The 19,894-nt window shown below is 37.0% G+C and overlaps 2 protein-coding genes across 8 annotated transcripts in view; both read right to left on the minus strand.

Annotated features, from left to right (window-relative positions):
- VWA3A (von Willebrand factor A domain containing 3A) overlaps positions 1 to 359 on the minus strand; it is a 61,977-nt gene extending 61,618 nt beyond the window's left edge. For 5 of the 6 annotated variants that reach the window (XM_087869879.1, XM_087869888.1, XM_087869893.1 and 2 more), the window contains exon 1: positions 223 to 359. The gene's annotated coding sequence lies outside the window, so the exon portion shown is untranslated. The remainder of the gene's footprint in view (positions 1 to 222) is intronic. The other variant, XM_045776485.2, reaches the window with a different exon arrangement.
- Positions 10 to 19,894, minus strand: part of MOSMO (modulator of smoothened) — a 65,121-nt gene continuing 45,236 nt past the window's right edge. Inside the window, exons 2-3 of one of the 2 annotated variants that reach the window (XM_087869896.1) lie at positions 11,687 to 11,899; positions 10 to 420 (exon numbers count right to left, since the gene is read on the minus strand). In XM_087869896.1, coding sequence (XP_087726022.1) covers positions 407 to 420; positions 11,687 to 11,899 — 227 coding nt within the window. In that variant the 3' untranslated portion in view covers positions 10 to 406. Of the gene's footprint in view, positions 421 to 6,098; positions 6,944 to 11,686; positions 11,900 to 19,894 lie in introns of those variants that run through there. The other variant, XM_045776490.2, reaches the window with a different exon arrangement.

Raw genomic sequence — 19,894 nt, forward strand, 5'->3', positions numbered from 1 at the left:
GTGCCAGAGTCAGGACACAGCATTTATTTTACTGACTTGCTCTGACAGATAATAGGGATTGATTTAATAGTGACCAAATACAATGGCAGTATTTACTAAAGGGCCATAACAGGGCCGGTTGGGGATAACTGCATCTAAAATGAGATCAAATCCTTGAGTCCATTCCCTTTAGCAGAAATACTTAAAACCATCTTGGCAGAACCAAGTCCTTGCAAAACATACCAAATATATGGCTTCAAGATAGCTGAGAACCCAAAAGCTTGAAGAAGCCTCCAGAGAGTTCTCTCAGGATCAACAGGGTGCTTGCATCATCCTGGTCCTCTTTGTATTGGTATCAACATTGGAGCACTATGAATTCGGTAGGAAAAAGTCTTCAGTCCACAAAGAGTCTTGAGTAGTAAAGGTCTTAGGTCTTGAATCCTAAGGAAGTCAATGAAACTGGCATATTATACAGTCAAATACCTACCAATAAAATAACCACATTTACTTGTAAGGGCTGATCTAGGAAAGCCTCTGCTTTCAGAAAGAATTTCACTGAAACGATCCTGGCAGATAGGTGGCTAAGTCTCTCAAATACAGTTTCATAATTTTCCTTTATAACCTAGCCCCAAATTTAATTATGATAATTCAGTTCACATGTAAAGCAATGTGCCAGGTCTCTAAGGGAAATGAGAAAGCCACATTCCTTGCATTCAAGAGTTTATAATCTAGTGACAGGGAGGTGTTTATTAATAAGAACGGCAGCAAACTAACATCTGAATACTTACTATGAGCCAGGCACTTTCCATGCTTTCTCATTTAAACCAACAATAACCCTATGACATAGGTACTGTTAACCCCATTCTACAGGTGAAAAAACCAAGGCTCACAGAGGCTAAGTGATTTATCAAGGGTTTCACACAGCTAGTATCTTGGAACTGAGATTTGAATCTAAGCAGTCTACTCGCCTCAAGTAAGTTCTATCAGAGAGGTATAAACCAAAGAGAAAGCACAAAAAATTAGATAGGTTTCAAATATGAGAGGGATTAGGGAAAACTGTGAGGAGGGAGTGCAGTCACAGCCAAGACAAAGAGCAGGTGTAGTGAAAGAATGGAGACGAGCTGGTTTGGCCGTGTAAGGAGAGATACAGTGGTGGGTAAAAACAGCGAAGAGACAGACTGAAGCCAGATCGTGAAACTATGCTAAAGAAGTGTGGATTTCATTCTGTAGAGTAGGAATGGCAGGAACTCAAAGAAATGATACGCTTTCTTTTGTGTTAAGATTATTTTGGTAGAAATTAGCTGGATGGAGTAGATGGAGATTAGTTGGAGGAAGACTGGTTCAGATGCTGTGGAACATGAATAGTTGTCTTAGGTGAACTGTCCAAGGACCATCTGCCACAGACATTTCTTCCTGTGTGGGTGCTCTGCTATTGTGTGACTTCAGGAAAGTCAGTATACTTTTCTGAGGCCTTGGTTTCTTCATCTGGAAAATGGAAACACTATACGTGGTCTTTTAGATTTCATCCAGCTCTAGAATCTTCTGAGTCTCTTGAAAAATCTCTTCTTGAAATTTAATCTTGGGTGGTCTTAGTCTGTGCGTGGAACTGGGGCTGAATGTGCTTGAAAATATCATCCCATTGTTTTCTCCTCCTGGGAAAAGAACCAAAACTCTAAAAAAAATAATACAGCATTATGCTTTCTATCTTTGATACCATTTATAAATACCTACTTTTATTTTGTTGCTGGGTAACTGTGACCCAGAAGAGTTGACTTTGCGTAAGAGGAACCCAGTCTTCCAGTCTTGGTGTTTTTCCTATAATCTCCGCATACCACAGAATTAGTGGAAGACTAAGTCAAAATAAGGTGTCTTTGAACTCATGTTATTACGGGATGTTTTTGGCCCCAATGTGGGGCTTGAACTCACGACCTCGAGATCAAGAATTATATGCTCTACCAACTAAGCCAGCCAGGCACCCTCACATTGTTTCTAAAGCTAGTCTGGTTTTTTTTGGTAAGGTATTACCAAAGAGAAGGAAAAGTGTTTTCTCCCACTCTCTTAGAAGTTGTGTAAGTCTACCATTACAATTTCCAATTGACGTATTCAGTAATATTTATAGAACTCTTCAAATACCTCTCATCTGTGTTATACATCAGGATAGATTTGGATGGTGTGAAGATAGGGTGATCAGCTCATCCCTTTTCACTGGAATTTTCCCAGTTAGAGCACTGAAAGTCTCATGTCCCAGGAAACCCCTCAGTCTCAGGCAAATGGGGACGATTGGTCATCCCAAGAAGATAAGACGAACTTTATGATCCAGAATTCAAGAACATCCAATTCCTACTTTATCTTCCAACTCCCCACGAGGCTCCTGTAAAGGCCATATAATGGAGAAACAGCAGCAAAGGGTAAATGTAGTGCTTTATTAGTTATTATGCGGCTGGGGTAATCCTGAGACCCCTCGAGAAAACTACAGTAAAGCTGTGATGGAGCACATGGATGAGTCTAGAGACTTAAGGCCTCTGTCCTCTCCTTTGACCCAAATTTTAAAATTTTAGAAGCTAAGATCCTTTGGCCTGCAGTGAACGGAAGACTGAAGCAAAGATGAATTGCCTTAGTCTACGTGTGAGGGAGAAAAGCAAGATGGCTGGCTTTGAGGGCCTTGGCTCAGTGGATCTCTCAGTTCATAAAAACATGATGCAGAAGAGCCACATCTGTGTGGTCTTTTATTATTGAGTGACTCTTCTTACTGGTAAACATGGCCTAATCCATATTCTGGAATATTGCTGGCATCTCTTCCTAAGGAAGGAGATGGGAGTAGGAGTGGAAGAAGAGAGGGAAACCCCCTCCCTGCTTGATGCTAACAAAACAAAACCAAGGGGCACGGCAGTGTCACTGTGTGAATATGTAAAAACCTCTGTAAGAAATCAACTTCTGAAATGAATTTTTAAAATCAAAGCTTATTTCAAAGCAATAGAAGCCTTTTTAGTTTCTTTAGTAGACAATTTATTTTGATAAACTTGCTCAATAACAAAAATACAAGTGAAGAAAATTATGTTCATTTTATACAGTTTGTATTAACAACTTGTTTTGAAACTATTAATTGAAAAATGTTATAACCAATTAGAAAACAATTCTTAATAAAATTTGGGGTAATATACAGACCTTGATCACAAACTCTAAAATCTCTTGAGGTGATACAACTAATAAGTCCTGTGTAGGGAATCCAACCTACACAGGCCATGTTTTTCCTTCATATATTTTTATCCTTCAAAAATTAGTTCTGAAAGACAGCTTACTGTTTTGAATTGTGAACGTAAATTTAATTTTTAAAAGAAGGTCAAAGTGGGTTGATAAAACAGTTACTACAATCAGAGTAACTTGTGGCTAGTAGTCTTTTAATAAAGACAAAATAAATGCAACATGTTCTTCCCATGAAGCCCACGATGCGAAATAATAGCTAAGAGTATGTCTAAAGTTAGTTTCCAATACTTTTTCAGGGCCTTTCCTCTAAATCAAAAGACTGTATGTCACCAGGACTATTATTTTACTTAAGAGATTAAACAGTGAATTCACAGAACATCAAGCAGGGATATCAAAGCTTTAGGCAAAAGGGTAAAAACCAATGCAGTGTTTTGGTCATTTAGAACATTAAAAAAAAAAAAAAAAAAGAGGAGCCATCCTTCAAAAACAAAACAAATGGAAGAGAAAATAGGATAAGAAGTAGAAGAATCAGAAAAATTACATACACACACTAACAACATAGAACATGGATTACCTTTGGAAAGAATCATACTGAAATGTTTGCTTTTAATGAATTGAAGATTTTTCATGTTTACAGATGTTTAGGCATGTTCAATAGGAGCTTCCAAAAATTTCAAACTAATTTAAGTGCAAATAAAACCTATAAATAGTTTTCAGCAGATTTTACAGTGATGTTCTTAGGTATGAGAAGAATGCACACACTCTAAAAACAATGTAACAGACAAAAGTTTGACAAATGATTGCACCATAAAACAGTGTTTTATATACAGTTTACAAGATATGATTTCCTGCTATAAATTAATATTGTACTATATAGTACTTATTATAGTGACCTTTTTAAAAGCAACTGCTGACAGTTGTCTATCTTTTCACTTACAGGATTTATAGAATTTTATATGAATGAATCCATTTCATTGGTCTGGAAGAGTACAAAGATTTGACTTCACACACTACTTGATGGGACCGTCTCAATCCTGGGTTAGAGTGCTGACTGTTTAGAGGGAGTGTTCCCCTACCAGCCCTTTATGCACTGGACCTCCAAGACAATGATGAAATTAAAGACAACTTAATGGTTTGGGTAATAGATACAAATAAAACCTTACATTTTGTAATCTTATATGCAATACCACTGTAAGTGAAAGAAGTAAACAGTGGGGAAATTCTTAGCAGCTGAGAAACTTTCTCTCCCCATGCTCATGATCCAGTTAAAAATATTTTGAGAAACTATTTACAATAAAATTCATCTTTTGGAAGAGAAAAGCTCTTGGTCATATCATAAGTTAATTTGAACCATACTTTGCTAACACTTTATCTCAGTGGTATAATGGTGACAACCAAAACTTTCCTTCAAAGTGATCCATTTGACTGAGGACCAATCAAATCACAATGGGAACTGCAATCCCAAATGTCCATAGAACACGTCCAGTGGTATTCTCAGAATTAACTAGACATCATAATACTTGGGGAAAAATAGTCTCCTTCAGTCATTTCCCACAGGTTTCTTTGACCCTGGGAAGGAAAAGTGTGACATTCCCCCAGAACACTCAAGGAATGCACCACAGTGGTGGTTCACCTCTTACCCTGAACTCCTGAGTGAGCTGAAACACTGGGGTTTTCTTTCACAATAAAATACTGAATTAACAGTAAGATATATGAATGTCAAACAAGCCAGTGTGAAACACATCAGGCTCCTCCATTTTATACTTTGAATATCTGAGGAGGCAGCCCCATTTCTGAAGTAATCATTTTATAATTTATAATTGAGCTTTCAAAAAACAGTGCACTCATTGCTGTTTGTGTGAAGCAGGGACTACACGGGACTCTAACTCTACTGATAGGGACATTTGGGTTGCTGTTTCACTAGAAAGAAGAAAAACTTAGCTCCATTGCCAAGAAAGAGCCTCCTGCCCCACATTTCAAACAGGAGATTATCTATAGTGTTCATCTGGAAAAACAACTAAGCACTGATATGAAAGCATGGGAAATGTGGAGAAGAGAAATACTGTATTTTAAAACTATTTGTGGCTTCGAGGGTTAGCTGCAATGCTTCTTCTAGGAAAAAACGTAAAGCTGTGGGTTTAGTACAGCCCTTTAAAGTAAATGCAAAAATGTTAGCTTTTAGCAAACAAAGGCATATAGCATATAAAGAAAATATTGTATTGCTCAGGTTTTTGGTAAAGCAGATGTATTAGTAATGCTTACAGATGAAAAGAACATAAATTCAGTTTTTATAGCAGAGTGCAGTTAGTGTTGTAGATAGCCAAAATATTATAAATTGGTATTACTAGTGAACTTTGTATTTATGTAAAGTCGTGTGCTTGAACATAGAAAATGCATTACTCATGTAACAGACTGAGCCAGTAGAAAAAGAGAACCTCTGTACAACAGATGACAGTTGCCAATAATTTAAATAGTGTCAGATTCCCCAAATTATAAGGTTTTACATGACCTTACCTTCTACTATCATATACAAATAAATTAACCCTACAAAGAATTTTAGCTTAACTTAAAATTGGACCTAGAAAGGTATGGGATTATTTGTACCTATTACAAAAACCTGTTAAAATCAAGGGCTGCTACAAAGAATGAGGTAAACTGAAGACTCTCTCCACTATGCAGCCTTCAGATAAATGGCTTTTTTTTTTTCTATTGAGTTCTAGGTTTGCACACCACAGTGTTTTGCTAGCAAAGCATTCAGAGTTCTCTTCCAGGAACTGTTTGCATGTGTGTGTATATAAATTTACACACACATACACACACACACACATATATACACACTGTATACTGCATCAGCAAAATATATATATTATATATATATTTATATAAATATAAGGAATATTTCCCCCACCCACCCACCCCCAACAACATGTTTCTTAGTGTCTGATTTTGTTTTGTTTTGTACACAGAGAATAGGGAATTTCAGGATTTTTACATACATTTTAGCAAACAAGTTTTGATCTATTGGCTTCTTGGTGTAGTAATGCAATAGCAAATCACTCTGGTGCCAAAGGCTCATACCATTACAAGGAAGCTATTAACACTAATTTCTTAGGAGGTGAGGCCAGCCCCACATGAACTTCCCTTGTAACCCTCTGGTCTACCATGATTCATAAATACTTAGACTTTTTTTTCCTCAATTAATTATTAGACGTTAAAAACGGAACAACAGAGTCACAAAGGGCCACATGCTTTTCAGTATAAAGCATTCTCCTTCACTAGGTTGCTATCACAGTGCAGACCTGACTGCCTGAATATGCTCAGGAGATTTAGTCAATATTGTCTGTATTTGGTTATGGAAAAGGCTCTCTTTTGTTTGTTTGTTTTGTTTTTAAATCCAAAGTGCATAGTGAGAACAAATCAAAGCATTTTTTTTTTCCTTTTCAGCATCAGTTTCATCTAAGCATCTTCCTATGAGAGGACTACTCAGATGCCTTGCCTTTGTCCTCCCCCCTCCAAAAATAAAAAAATAAAATAAAATAAAAAATAATAAAAGAGTTGAGCAATTTAGACATTCATCAGCCTGGTAAACAAACTTTGCCAGCAAATAGAAGTCCTACTATTGTAAAGAAAATTGATAAGACAAAAAGTACATATGATGACCCAACTACTGTGTTGTTGGGTAATTTATAAGGTTGACCTCCGACTTCATTGATGTAAAATCCTATCGGAAATATTAGGGCAGCCATACAGAAAAGGATCACTGTAAAACAAACCAAAACACAACATTAGTAACATGGTTTGGTGATTAAGAAAACAATGAAAATTTGGCACAAAGTTTATAAGAAGGGTTGTGGATTGATAACATGGTCAGACCGTTAAAACATTGACCACTTGTCAAAAGATTCACATCTTCTATAGATCACATAATATTCCCAAAGCCTAACAATTAAATATAGTAAAAGCTGGGCTAGCCTTTTATGTAAGTGTTAGGACGATTTTAAATATCAGCATTAAGAAAGGACTCCGAAGCTACTAAGTAAGTGCTTACATAAACTATTCTTTTTGTAAAATTTTAATTAAAACGTTTTTTAATTCCAGTATATTTAACACAGTATTATATTAGTTTCAGGTGTGTGCCTAAAATGATACTTGACTACTTAAAATAGTGACTAAGGACTCGAGCTAGAATCAGAGAGGGGCTATGTTCGCGCTCCACTACTTATTAGCTGTGCACTCTTAGGCTTCTGGTTCCCTTCTAAAAATGGGGTAAATACCAGAAGGATAAACAAAACAATGTCAAGTCCCTGGTATGGTGCCAGGTTGAAAGTAAGTGCTGAATAAATGTTGCATATTATTATCATCAGTTATTATTCTGCCAATTCTCGTTCCTCTCAGTTGGTATTAGAAGGAATTGGAGAAAAGGTACAAACAAATATAGTACTATTTATCTTACTCTGATTTAAAATCACTTAGTGGAAAGAACCTCAGGCTTCTGAGATGATTAGTAAACTGTCAGAGTGGTTCTCTCTCATTATGGACAATGTTAGAAAAAAATAAAATCTCTCTAGGTTTTCTGAGTACACAGGTTAAAGTGGGGTGGGGGGGCAGGCTTCTTTGCCTTTTGTATACAAACACAATGAAATAAGTTATTTGCCAAAATGTTTCCAGAAAGGTATCAGAAAACCCCGCATCTGGGTAGAATTCCATAGTCCCCTGTTTCAGCAAACAGCTTGTGCCCCTGGGCTATCAAAGAAACACACTTTCTAGTGAACACAAATTACCCATTGATAGGCTAGCTTTTCCAAGAGAATATTTTATGCTTTTTGAAAGCACATTGGTCAAATGTTCACAGTTCTTCAAATTTCTTTGGAGGCAGAAATATTTCTTCAGTGAAATGTGAAGACAGGTTACTATACTCACTGCATGTGAAGGGGTGAAGCTTTCCATTATTAACCAAATGAGAAACTTCTTCCAAGTTAAACATATCCCCCGGAATACAGACAAAGTCCTGGAGAAACACAGCAGCTGACACTTGTCCTAAATTATTTTTCTGTTAATCAACAAATTTAATAGGAGAGTCCTTAAAAAGCCAATTAGGAATCTTTTTCTGGAAGAAATACCTCCAGGGTAATATCCAAGGTATTAAAAAGTAACATTCTCTTAATTAATACACTGGTTTAGAGAACACATCAGCATTCTTGTTTCCTGTGCACTACCTAGATGGATTATCTTATATTACACAGAGAGCCTACTTCATTTCTGGCCAACGACCACATCAAATAATGTTACATAAGTGAATTTGGACTCTTTCAGGTGCCTACTACAGAACAAATGAAAAATTCAGATATTAAGTATTAGATCTTTTGGCCTTTCTGTTGTACAGTCAACAGTAAAAGACTAGTAGTGCTGCCAATGCCCACTTATCAGTATTATCTACCACCAATTTCTAACAGTTCTTATGCCTTAATATGGTTTGGTAAGTAAGATGAAACCGCAATCTAAGCTATAAACAATCTAAAAGAAAAACAATGGGATAAAGTTATTGCCTTAAAAACAATTTGTTTCTTAATGTTGACTCATCTAATCTCAAGAAACACATAATTTCGAAGTGCTTTAGAGACATGCAGACATTACAATTGTTTATTCTGTTAATGTGCCAACTTCATTCCTGTCTTTTTCTACTTTCTACTGTAAAATAAAAATCTATCCTTCATAATGGAGTAATCATTTAATGATTATATTTAAAGTAGAGTTTAATATTTTACAAGAGTTAAATACTTTCCACGTTAGTTAGGAAAAGCTTAATCAAATACTAAGGAAGCAGTAAACTCCTATTTGATCTAATCCTGGTTTTTAATACGAAGAGTTAGGTTCTCTATACTTTTGGGAAGATTTAATGTAAGTGGATGAGTTTTCTTTTAAGCTAGTGGGACCTGTGAGGTTACTTAAGATCTTAAAATATTATTAATGCTGATAATATCTATCAACTTTTGACAATTAAATTTTGGGTCCTAAATAAGCCTATAAAGACATCACTTCCTATCTTCCATGGGACAGATTTCTTGATGGTGAGAGTCAGATATTGACTTTACTGGGGGACGAGAACGTAAATTACAGTGGAAGAGTTAAGGATAAGGGTCAGACTTGAAGAAAAAGACACATCTTTGTTACCCTTGCCTCCACAGGTAGGGTGAATCACGTGTGGCTCTCCTCTGAGAGAGTTCCCCACTGTGTAAACCTATTAGAAAATGTTACCCTGACATTTTTACCAAAACTACAGTTTAAGAGAAATAGAAACATATACAATAGAGATAAAGAACATTTATAATAGAGATAAAGAACATTTTCAAAGGCTGAATGGAAATACCAGGGGAAGCTAAATCCCTCTCAGGACTGCCACCCTAGTGGACTAGCTCTGGTAACAAAAGCAATGTATTCAAGGAAGCTGAGAAGAGTAATGCAGCCCTATGCTTACTTAAATGACATTAACTACAAGATGTATTGTTGAGCTAAAAAACCAAGGTACAGAATAGAATAGAATAGAATATATATTCATAGAATATTCACACATATATGTATGTTTCTATGCATAAGACCCCTCTGGTAGGAAATCCCAGAAATTCATAACAATGGTTGCTTCCAGCAAAGAGGTACTGAATGGCTAGGTAATGGAGCCACACACGAGACTTATTTTTCACTTGGTGACCCTTTCCTAGGCTTTGAATTATGTATCATATGCACATATTATTTTTAGAAGTTGTTATTTTAAATTATTTAACTAAAAAATAAAGGAAAACCACATTACATTTGGAGGTAGCTACATATACTTAAATATCTGTTGAAAGGAAATGAAAAACAAGATAACCCTAGTTCTTTCTGTTTATTGGACTGCAAGAACCAAAGGCTCACATAAGCATTTTAATGTTTTCTTTGACTCATACTAAAGTGGTGTTATTATTAAATTATATTTTAGATTTTTGGTATTCAGAGCATATGCATTCCCAAATGTTAACTAAATCCAGAAACTAAATCCTCCTACTTTGACTTTATTTTACTCCTTAATGAACGAATTCTATCTGGATAAGTAATTGTTATCTGTGAGTAAAGATTCTCTTTAAATTCTTCATCAATTAATTTAGCAGCACTGTCTCCTCAACAGCCTGTGGACCCTATTATTCAGAAAAGAATGGTCTCAGGAGGTCTGTTTGACCTTAAACAAGTTCATCGACTTGTTTCACATTTCTTAACAAGAATGGAGAAGAAGACCTTTTCAGTCAAAGTCAACTTGATCTAAATTTTAAAATTAAGGAAGATGTACAGACAGAAATAAAACAACAGAGCCAGAAACATATATATTAAAGAGTTTCACAAAGAGATAGGGAGAAACTGAGATTCATGAACTAATATCCCTATCTTATGGTCTTTAAGGATAAACTGAGCTTTCACATTAACAGGGATCCATGGGATTATGCCTTACCCCTACCATACAAATTCTAAATAAAATATCAAGTGAAAGTAAGCCGTGTTATAATATTCACTTTTTAAAACTTATGCAAACCTGATATAATTATAAGGCACTGAATTAGAAGTGAAATCCATGGTATTTGGCATAAGGATTGTTATCCTGCTCTTTAGAGCAGAGCTTCTCAACAAGGCCCTATTGCCACTTTGGGCCTGATAAGTCTTTGTTGTGGGGACCTGTCCTCTGCATTTGTAGGATGTTTTGCCATTATCCCTGGCCTCTAATCAAGATGCCAGTAAGATCCCCTTAGCTATGACAATCAAAAATGTTTCCAGGCATTGACAAATATCCTCTGGGTAAGGGGGGCACAAAATTGCTTTAGAGAGAAAGAACCAAGGAAGCAAAATTACAGAAATATCTTTCCTTTGTGCATTTTTGCTGCTTTTAACTGGGAAAAGGCCCTAATGTGTTGGGAAATTAAACCAATTTTGTAGAGTACAAGATAATGTATAATATATATCATACCCTGTGGCATAGCTTAATGGAGTATGAAATGTTGATAAATAACTATTAAACAACCAAATGTGTTGGTTTTTTCAGTAGTCACATAACAACGCACAGTAGAAACTTAAAATTAATGATATTAAAAACCAAATCACCACCTTAATCTAATTTATATTTCTGTACATTTCCTTCTAGATTTGCCTTTATTTGGTAGAGGATACCAACACCTTCAAGAAAAGTAAAAGATTCAGGTTAGTGAAAGCTCTGAGCCACAGACCTGGAACGCTTACGTCACAATGTGAGCAAAATAAAATTCATTAAAGTAGCATTTCATACAAAGCAATTAAGGTTTTGGATGTCTTGGTCTTGTGGTGAGAATTCTGAAGAACTGATGGGACTGTGTAGAGTCTATCTGACGGCCACAGCAAGTGGTGCTCTTTGATGATTATGGAGTCCTTATGACTGATTCTTGGTATCTTCATTAAAATATCAGTGTGCACGCCTTCTAGACAAATTTAGTAAGCACAGGTTACTTACTTCCAGTGAATGCTATCCATCGGGCATATTTTGTAGCTTCTCTCCGCCAGTGGGAAGCCACCAGCAAACCACATGTGACAGTCAATGAAATGATTCCCATGATGATAAAAAACAGTGTGGTGACCCACTCTGGGGGAAGCCGAGGTGGGATGCACGTCCGGTCTCGTCCATGGATTGTTTGACACTGTCGCACGAGGCCCACAGTGAGTGCTCCTGGGGAGATGCAAAAGGTGGGAGTATTTTAGTGGGTTTGACATTCCCAAGGAATATCCCCCACCAACACCCCTTTAGTCCTTAAATCTTATTTCTGTATAGGTCACTCAGGCATTTAATTCCACTGAGTCTCACTATTCAGCATTGCACTATAGTTCACAATGTAGTCATACTTAACATACAAAGTGAACTTAAAAAAAAACTCGCAAAAACCACAAAATGCAGTTCTTTCAGTCATCATTAAACAAATACTTTTCTGAGTACTTGTATCAGGCAATGTTCTGGGCTCCCGAGAAATAACAATGAACAAGACAGATGAGGCTCCTGGTCTTGCTGAGCTTACATACCAGCTGAAAGAACTGGAATTTTTCTATTCTGAGATCTAAGACTCACTGTATATTATTTGATTTTGGATGAGAAGAAAAACACTTTTCAGGAAATTGAAGACAAACTTGAAATATGTCTAATCATAATATATAGATAAAATTAAATAATGGATTATATATTAGAACCAATATATTCTATTAAAGTTAAAAGGCCTAAGAATAGGGGTGCCTGGGTGGCTCAGTTGATTAAGTGTTGGACTCTTGGTTTTGGCTCAGGTCATGATCTCAGGGTCCTGGGACTAAGCCCCACACTGGGCTCCGTACTCAGCACAGAGTCTGCTTGAGATTCTCTCTCTCCCTCTCCCTCTGTTCCTCCCCCAGCGTGTGAGCTCTCGCTCTCTCTAAAATAAACAAACAAATAAATAAAATCTAAAAAAAAAAAAAAAGCCCTAAGAATATTATGACATAAATACTTTTCCGTTAAATTCAAGAAAATGTTGGGAAAACTAGTAGGATTCAACAATTTCTGTGCAATGCACAGTGTTCAAATTGCTAAACCATTACTAGCATGCTTCAGCAGAAAGGCATAAAGGCATTAGTGGCAATTTTTCAAATGCCCCCTCTCTCATTTAAATAACATGATGGTAATAACATTTTTGTAAGACATCAAGTACTATTTTTACATAAACATGTTCTTATGTCAAACCCAAGGACCCCTCTATCAACTTTGGGGTGAATTAATTTACAGAAAAATGGGTACGGTGAAAATTTTTTTTTATTCTCTTCCCATTAAGAACAATTAAAATGTGGGGCGCCTGGGTGGCACAGCGGTTAAGTGTCTGCCTTCGGCTCAGGGCGTGATCCCGGAGTCCGGGGATCAAGCCCCACATCAGGCTCCTCCGCTGGGAGCCTGCTTCTTCCTCTCCCATTGCCCCTGCTTGCGTTCCCTCTCTCGCTGGCTGTCTCTGTCAAATAAATAAAATCTTAAAAAAAAAAAAAAAGAACAATTAAAATGTTACTTTTGAGTGAAAACTGTTTATTTCCTCCTTTAAGAGCAACTGCAAATGGGAAAACTATTGCCTAAAACACAAGAAATTTCTGGAACCATTGAAAACATAACAGATCTCTGCATTTTTTTTTAGTCTTAATTATTTTCTCAATTTCAACAAAATAACAACACCACCACCAACAAAAAAACATTAACCTCAAAATCACAGCACTTGCCACAAACAAGTGCCTTTTTTGAGGACAGTCAGTAAAATTCCAAGAGGCATTTTGGGAAGCTGCTTGGTAGGAGCAGACAGCAGAGCTGGATGTGTGTATACAGATGTATGCGTGGGTAGGTGGGGCTGCTGGAGGGAGGGGGCTCTCCTGCAACCTGTGTTTTGCCATTGATACAGTTTTAGAAATAAAGCAATGTGTTCAAAGAAAATGAAGCAAAAAATCAGTTCTCTCAAAACTCTCCCCCTCTAATGTTAATTCTGACTCTTTTGGTTGAATGGAAGAAGAAGAGTACTCAGCAAATCGTACCTTTCCTCTCAAATCATCTAATAATTGGGCCCATTTTGTGATCTCTGCAAAAGTATAAACAGCGTTATAGCCATAGGACATCTCTGGCAGGATGGAGGCAGATGGGGGTTTGGAGGGGAATAGAAAGTGAGCCAACTTTCATAATAATGCCACACACTATCCCTCCTTCTAGCTGCTGCTTGGAGTACAGTGACTTAGTAGGTCGAAGGAAAGTAAATCAGTCAAAGTTTTTGATACTTAATTGCTAACCTTAAAAATATCAGAGTAAAAAAAAAAAAGTAATTGCTTAAACCAGAAAAAGGGAGAGGGTAGGGGTGAGTAGGCACCATGAAGTTGAATAATTGTTTTTAAATTGAAACACTAAAAAGTTTCCTTGAAAAGAAAACTTGGGGGACAGAGGGTATCTTATTATGGTAAGGCATTTTATAATTTTGGAAATAAGGTATTTACAGCAGTGCTCAAGAATGAACAGGAAACTACTCTTGATCATGCAGCAAAAGACTACTAACAAATTACCCTGTGTAGTCACTATCCCATTTATAAAACTGTAATTGCTATAAAAGCAGACAACAGGCAACGAAAGAGCCTCTGACAAATGCAATACTGTATATTCTGATTACAGCAGTAACTTTCTTAATTTAAAATACAAAGAAAGTTTTATTGGTAACTCTATGTAACTAATGAACTTAGATTTACATTTGATAATAACTTTTTGCTGGCAAATATGTAAAACTGTAGGTTTAGTAAATCATAACTAAAATATCTCTCCTTCAAAATATTTCTGAGTATCTTATGTTACCTCTTACTTTCCGTTTATGGACATGGCAAAGAGCGTTAGGGCTCAAACTTAACATAACCTCCTGTGCCCATTGATTGTTAAGCTTTCTGAGTGGGATCGTTCCTGCTTCCCCTCCTGACTGGCACACCACACCAGGTGAATACAAATAGAAAAATAAGAAAATGAAAATTAGAGCTGACCCTTCCACAAAGCAAATGGAAATAACCTGACAGATATTCAGTTTTAAAAGAAGAATTAAGTTCCTGTATGTACACAGAAGTCCTTATTACCGCAAATCGAGACCAAAGACTGCAGCCACATTCGGGAAGAAAAGAAAGCTAAAGCTAGCTGATAGCCATAAAATATGCTACATATATGAAAATCAGTTAAAAAAATTGTGAATTATTGAATGTCTTTGTGCCCAGCATTATTATAGTGGTCAGAGATTCCAAAAACTAACACTCTGTCACACTTCCAGTGAAAATAATAGACTTTCCTTAAATAAACAGGCTAGTACAAAGAGTCGGCATTGTTGCTGAAGTTCTTTTTCATGAGTAAGACTCTAGGTCAACATGGTTTATATCATAGTCACATATTTTCCATAAGCTGTCTGGGGAAAGGGATCTGCAAAGGTACCTGTGCTGCGACTATTACATCCTGTAAATTCAGGTACTATTAGTACCCAAACTCACACCAGGTCTTTAAATTTCATCTTTTACCTCAAAGAATTATCTCCTGCTTGTGGATTCAAATCCATCTCTTAGTTGACTAGCCAAGGTCTTTTACATCCTCCAAATTCTCTGGACACATCACACAATCGTGTACTTGATTTTAAGGTAACTTCTTTTTACCTCAAACAGAAAATGGGCTTTTCAGGAAGGAACTGAACCTTCCACTTCATTGGTAACCCCTAGAATGGCCTGCAGCAGTGGGCACAAAGCAGGAATTAATAAGCAATTGTTGAACTTAAAAGAATTAAAAACAAGCTAAATTTAAAATCACATAGCATTGAATAGTTTCTTCTACAGATCTTGTCTTGGTGTGATTTCCTAAAGCACACTAATTAATAATTAGGCACAAGCTCAGCCATTCACTGATTTTTGTTTTGTTTTATCCAACAGGTCTTTTGCTTCTGTAAGGGGCCTGTAATTCCATTTCTCAAACAGCCAATCCATCTCTACCCTGCAGCTGTTTCCTAGGTAACCAATCCAGCCAAATAAAAGACTTGCACACAATAGGAAAAAGGAGACCAAACGAGGAACTACAGCATCCCACATGCCTCTCAGTAGCTCACCTGTGTATCATTACACACAAAAGGAAGTTATAATGAGTCTTACCCTGTGGAGTGGGGTATCTTAACTAAAGTGGCTTTTGACTCTCATCATCTATAGATCCAGATATTGCTGAAAAGGTTTAACAGAGCCAGTCTGAGCATGTCTGTTGCCACAATGAGGAAGATGATAAGGCATGTCATCATTACAAGTAAAAGCTGTGCCACAGAAAATCGGAAACAGGATTTGTAAAGCAGACACGCAAACCCAACAGAGTCTGTCAGAGCTAATCATGTCCAGTAAGTGTTTGCCAACCAGGCCAGAGAGAGCGGTGGGATGACAGGGTTTCTGATGACAAGTCAGGTGTTAATAGTATTGAGGATCTTGTGTCTACAAAAATTCACTTTTTTCCTGCTATTTTCGTGATTTTATGTCTTTGGTTTTTGACTATGATTTGTCTGTGTGTGGATTACTTAAAATCTATCCTACTTGGAATTTGTTGAGGTTCTTCAACATGCAAATTTAAATTTTTCATCATATTTGAGAGATTTCAGTCATTATTTCTTCAGATATTCTTTTAATCCCTTTCTGTCTCTTTTCTCCTTCTGGGAGTCCCATTATGTATGTGCTGGAAGACCTGATAATGTCCCACTGGTCTCTTAATTGCTCTATTCATTTTTTATTATTATTTTTCTGCTTCTCAGATTAAATCATTTCAATTGACTTGTCTTCGAATTTGCTGAGTCTTCTGCCAATTTTTCATTTCGGTTATTGCTCAGGAATTTCTATTTTCTTTATATAATTTCCATCTTTTTATTAGATATTCTTTATGTGATGAGACATTGTTTTCCTACTTTAAGTCTTTTACACAATTTCCTTTATTTTTTGGAACATACTTATAAGAGCTGATTTAAACTCTTTGTCTAGTAAGCCCAAATGTCTGGGCTTCCTCAGGGGCAGTGTCTATTGACTGCTTTTATTTTTCTTGTGTATAGGCCACACCTCCCTGTTTCTTTCTATGTCCTATAATTTTTAGTTGAAGATTAAAAATGTAAAATATTACAAAGTGACAACTATGGAAATCAAATCCTCCCATCCCCAGAATTTGTTGTTGTTACTGTTTGTTTACTGACTTTCCTGGAATAGTTCTGTAAAGTTTGGATCATTGTTCTATGTGGCCTCTGAAGTCTCTGTTCCATTAGCTTAGTAGTCACCTAATGGTTGGAATGAGATTTTTTTTTTTCCTCAAGATTTTTTAAATTATGTATTTGAGAGAGAGAAAGAGCATGAGAATGGAGGAGGGGCAGAGGGAGAGGAGAAACAGACTCCCCACTGAGCAGGGAGCCCAACCTGGGCTCAATTCCAGGACCCTGAGATCATGACCTGAGCTGAAGGCAGATGCTTAACTGATTGAGCCACCCAGGCGCCCCTGGAGTAAGATTTCTTTAAATGCCTTGAATCAATGTGCCTCTCAGCCTTTGCTGTCTGTGTCTGTTGTGGTACACTTTCAACAGATAATTAACAACTCTGCCTTAGTACTCTCTTCCTGCTTGTACAGAGCATCAAGGTTAGCTAGAGGCAAGAGATTAAAACCTTCATAGGTCTTTCCTGGATATGTGAAAAGCCCTATGTGTAGAGCCTTCTTGATTCCTAGGAACATGTTGGAGTTTCTCAAAGACTCTTTTGGACATCCTGTTCCCCAGTTTTTCCTTTATGTTTTTTTAGTTAGCCTCTTGTTAGTGTCAAATAATACCACCTCAGGTACCTGCAATTTTTAAAAATTTTTATGTATTTATTAGAGAGAGAGAGAGCATGAGCGCACAGGAACAGGGTGGGGGAGGGGCAGAGGGATAGGGACAAGCAAACTCCCCACTGAGCAGGGAGCCCAACACGGGGCTCAATCCCAGGGCTCTGGGATCACAACCCAGGCCAAAGGCAGATGCCCAACTGACTGAGCCACCCAGGTGCCCCAGGTACCTTCAATGTTAAACAACTACTGCTGACTGTTTTTTAACAAATGTCCTGGGGGTGAGATAGAGCAAGCTCTGAATATGGTCAAATAAAAGGCCTGAGGAGATTCTCAGTGAGCTGACATATCAAATGGTAGCAATTCTCTGAGGATGGGGCTTTAAGGAGCACCAGACCCTTTTGTCATCTCAAGTGGTTGCTGAGCTGCTGGTTTACACTGCTACCAAAGTTGCAAGGCTACTGGCTTTCAAGGCTATGTGTAGCTGAGGAGAGGGGGTGTGTGATTCGCACCGTTTAAACTGCCACAAAGCTTGCTGTTCTTGCCAAGATTCAGGTGATCTTCTTAAATAAATGCTCCTTGGATTGCTGTGAGCCTTAATTTCCAGAGTTCTGAAAAACTTGATCTGACAATTCCTGCCAGTATTCTCATTGCATTTATAGAGGAGAAGGTTTTCAGAAGTCCCTGGTCTACTATCACAGGAGTTAAGCCCAACGAGTCACAATTTGAATCTCAGCTTTGACACACTTGGGCAAGTCCCTTAATTTTCCTAAACTTGCTTCAGTAGAAAAATAATATAACTTTACATTTAGGTTTCTGTGAGAATTAAATAAGATGATGAGACGATACTTGAAAGCAACTGCCAACTGTAAGCACTAAATAACTATTACACGTCTTCAGGGAAGTAAATGAGATATTTTTGTTTTAGTTAAAAAATACACACACAGGGCAGTAGTAGACACAATAATTTAACACAATAGTACACTCATGAAACTCGTATTCCAAAATAAAAAGGTTGACATCTGATGGTTGCCGCGGCTGCTAGTCATAAAAAGTACTTAGGACATCACTCTCCTGCCCATCTGCTTTAGTATATCATTCAGGATGAAGATGAAGCATAAGGCAAGTTCAGACTTGCTGAAATAAAAGCTCTGGGGACAGATTTTATAGGAATGGCAAGCTGGGAACATTGAGATTGAGAATGCTTTGCTAATAGAATGAAATTACAAAATGTTTTGTTAGATAGCAATTAAGTAGAGAACAATCATTAATCTTTTTAGTTTGATTTTCTTTTCCCTTAAACTCCACTGGCTGATCTCTCTCTTCTTAAAATACAACTGTTACCAGCTGTTTGCAAGTAGGACTGTAGTTCAGAGGTCCTATCTCATTTTAAAATTGACTAAATCATACCAACACTGTCCTCTCATTGTAGCTTATTCTGTCAGCTCCTGCTCCATAAACGTGGTCTTTGGTCTAATCCTATAAACACATTAAACTAGCAGTGAATTTCTATTTTAAAATCTGCCTTATTGACAAGTACAATATGGTACCAAAATCTGTCCTATTACAACCCCAATCATTGAAGCCCTTGATATATAATGCATGAAGACATTAAAGAAAAGCTCACCACGATGTTTAAACTGCCCATACAATGTATAAAAAATATGTGGAAGCGTATTTATCACATGGCTAAGAGCGGCCTACTTTGGTTGAACAGGACTGGAGGGTGGAGTGGGGTTGAGAACCCTTGTACTTTTCACTGTCTTATCTGAGTGTAGATAAATTCATACAATTCTGTCCTTTAAAAAAATGTGCATTCACTTTATTTAAGAGAGGGAGGGGAAGAGGGAAAAGGGAATCTTAAGCAGACTCCATGCCCAGCACCGAGCCCGATGTGGGGCTTGATCTCACAATCCTGAGATCATAACCTGAGCTGAAATCCGCAGTAGGATGCTTAACTGACTGAGTCACCCAGGTGCCCCTGTCATTTCACTTTATATTTTAAAATTCTAAAATGTTTAAAATGTTTATAGAGTATTACATATTAGATTTAAATAAAATGTACTAACTGCACTTAAAAATTGTGAAATCTTTCAATCATGTATGAATTTAAGCACATGCTCTGGATCTAAAATAAATTAGAGAATGCCAAAGAAATCAGAATAAAGTAAATCAGGTAGAGAAATAAAATGGAGTTTCAAATTACTGTGTCTACATTTTCTATTCCATTTCAACTAAAGTATCATGAGATACTGCCGTGGAAGAATTGACAGATCATACTGGAATATTTATTGTTTCGTCCCTGACTGATGTGGCAGAACAAACCCAAAACAAGTTTAACAT

The sequence above is a fragment of the Ursus americanus genome, chromosome 2, assembly GCF_024610735.1.
Source record: "Ursus americanus isolate L20-20 chromosome 2, mUrsAme1.1.p, whole genome shotgun sequence".
Lineage (NCBI taxonomy): Eukaryota > Metazoa > Chordata > Mammalia > Carnivora > Ursidae > Ursus > Ursus americanus.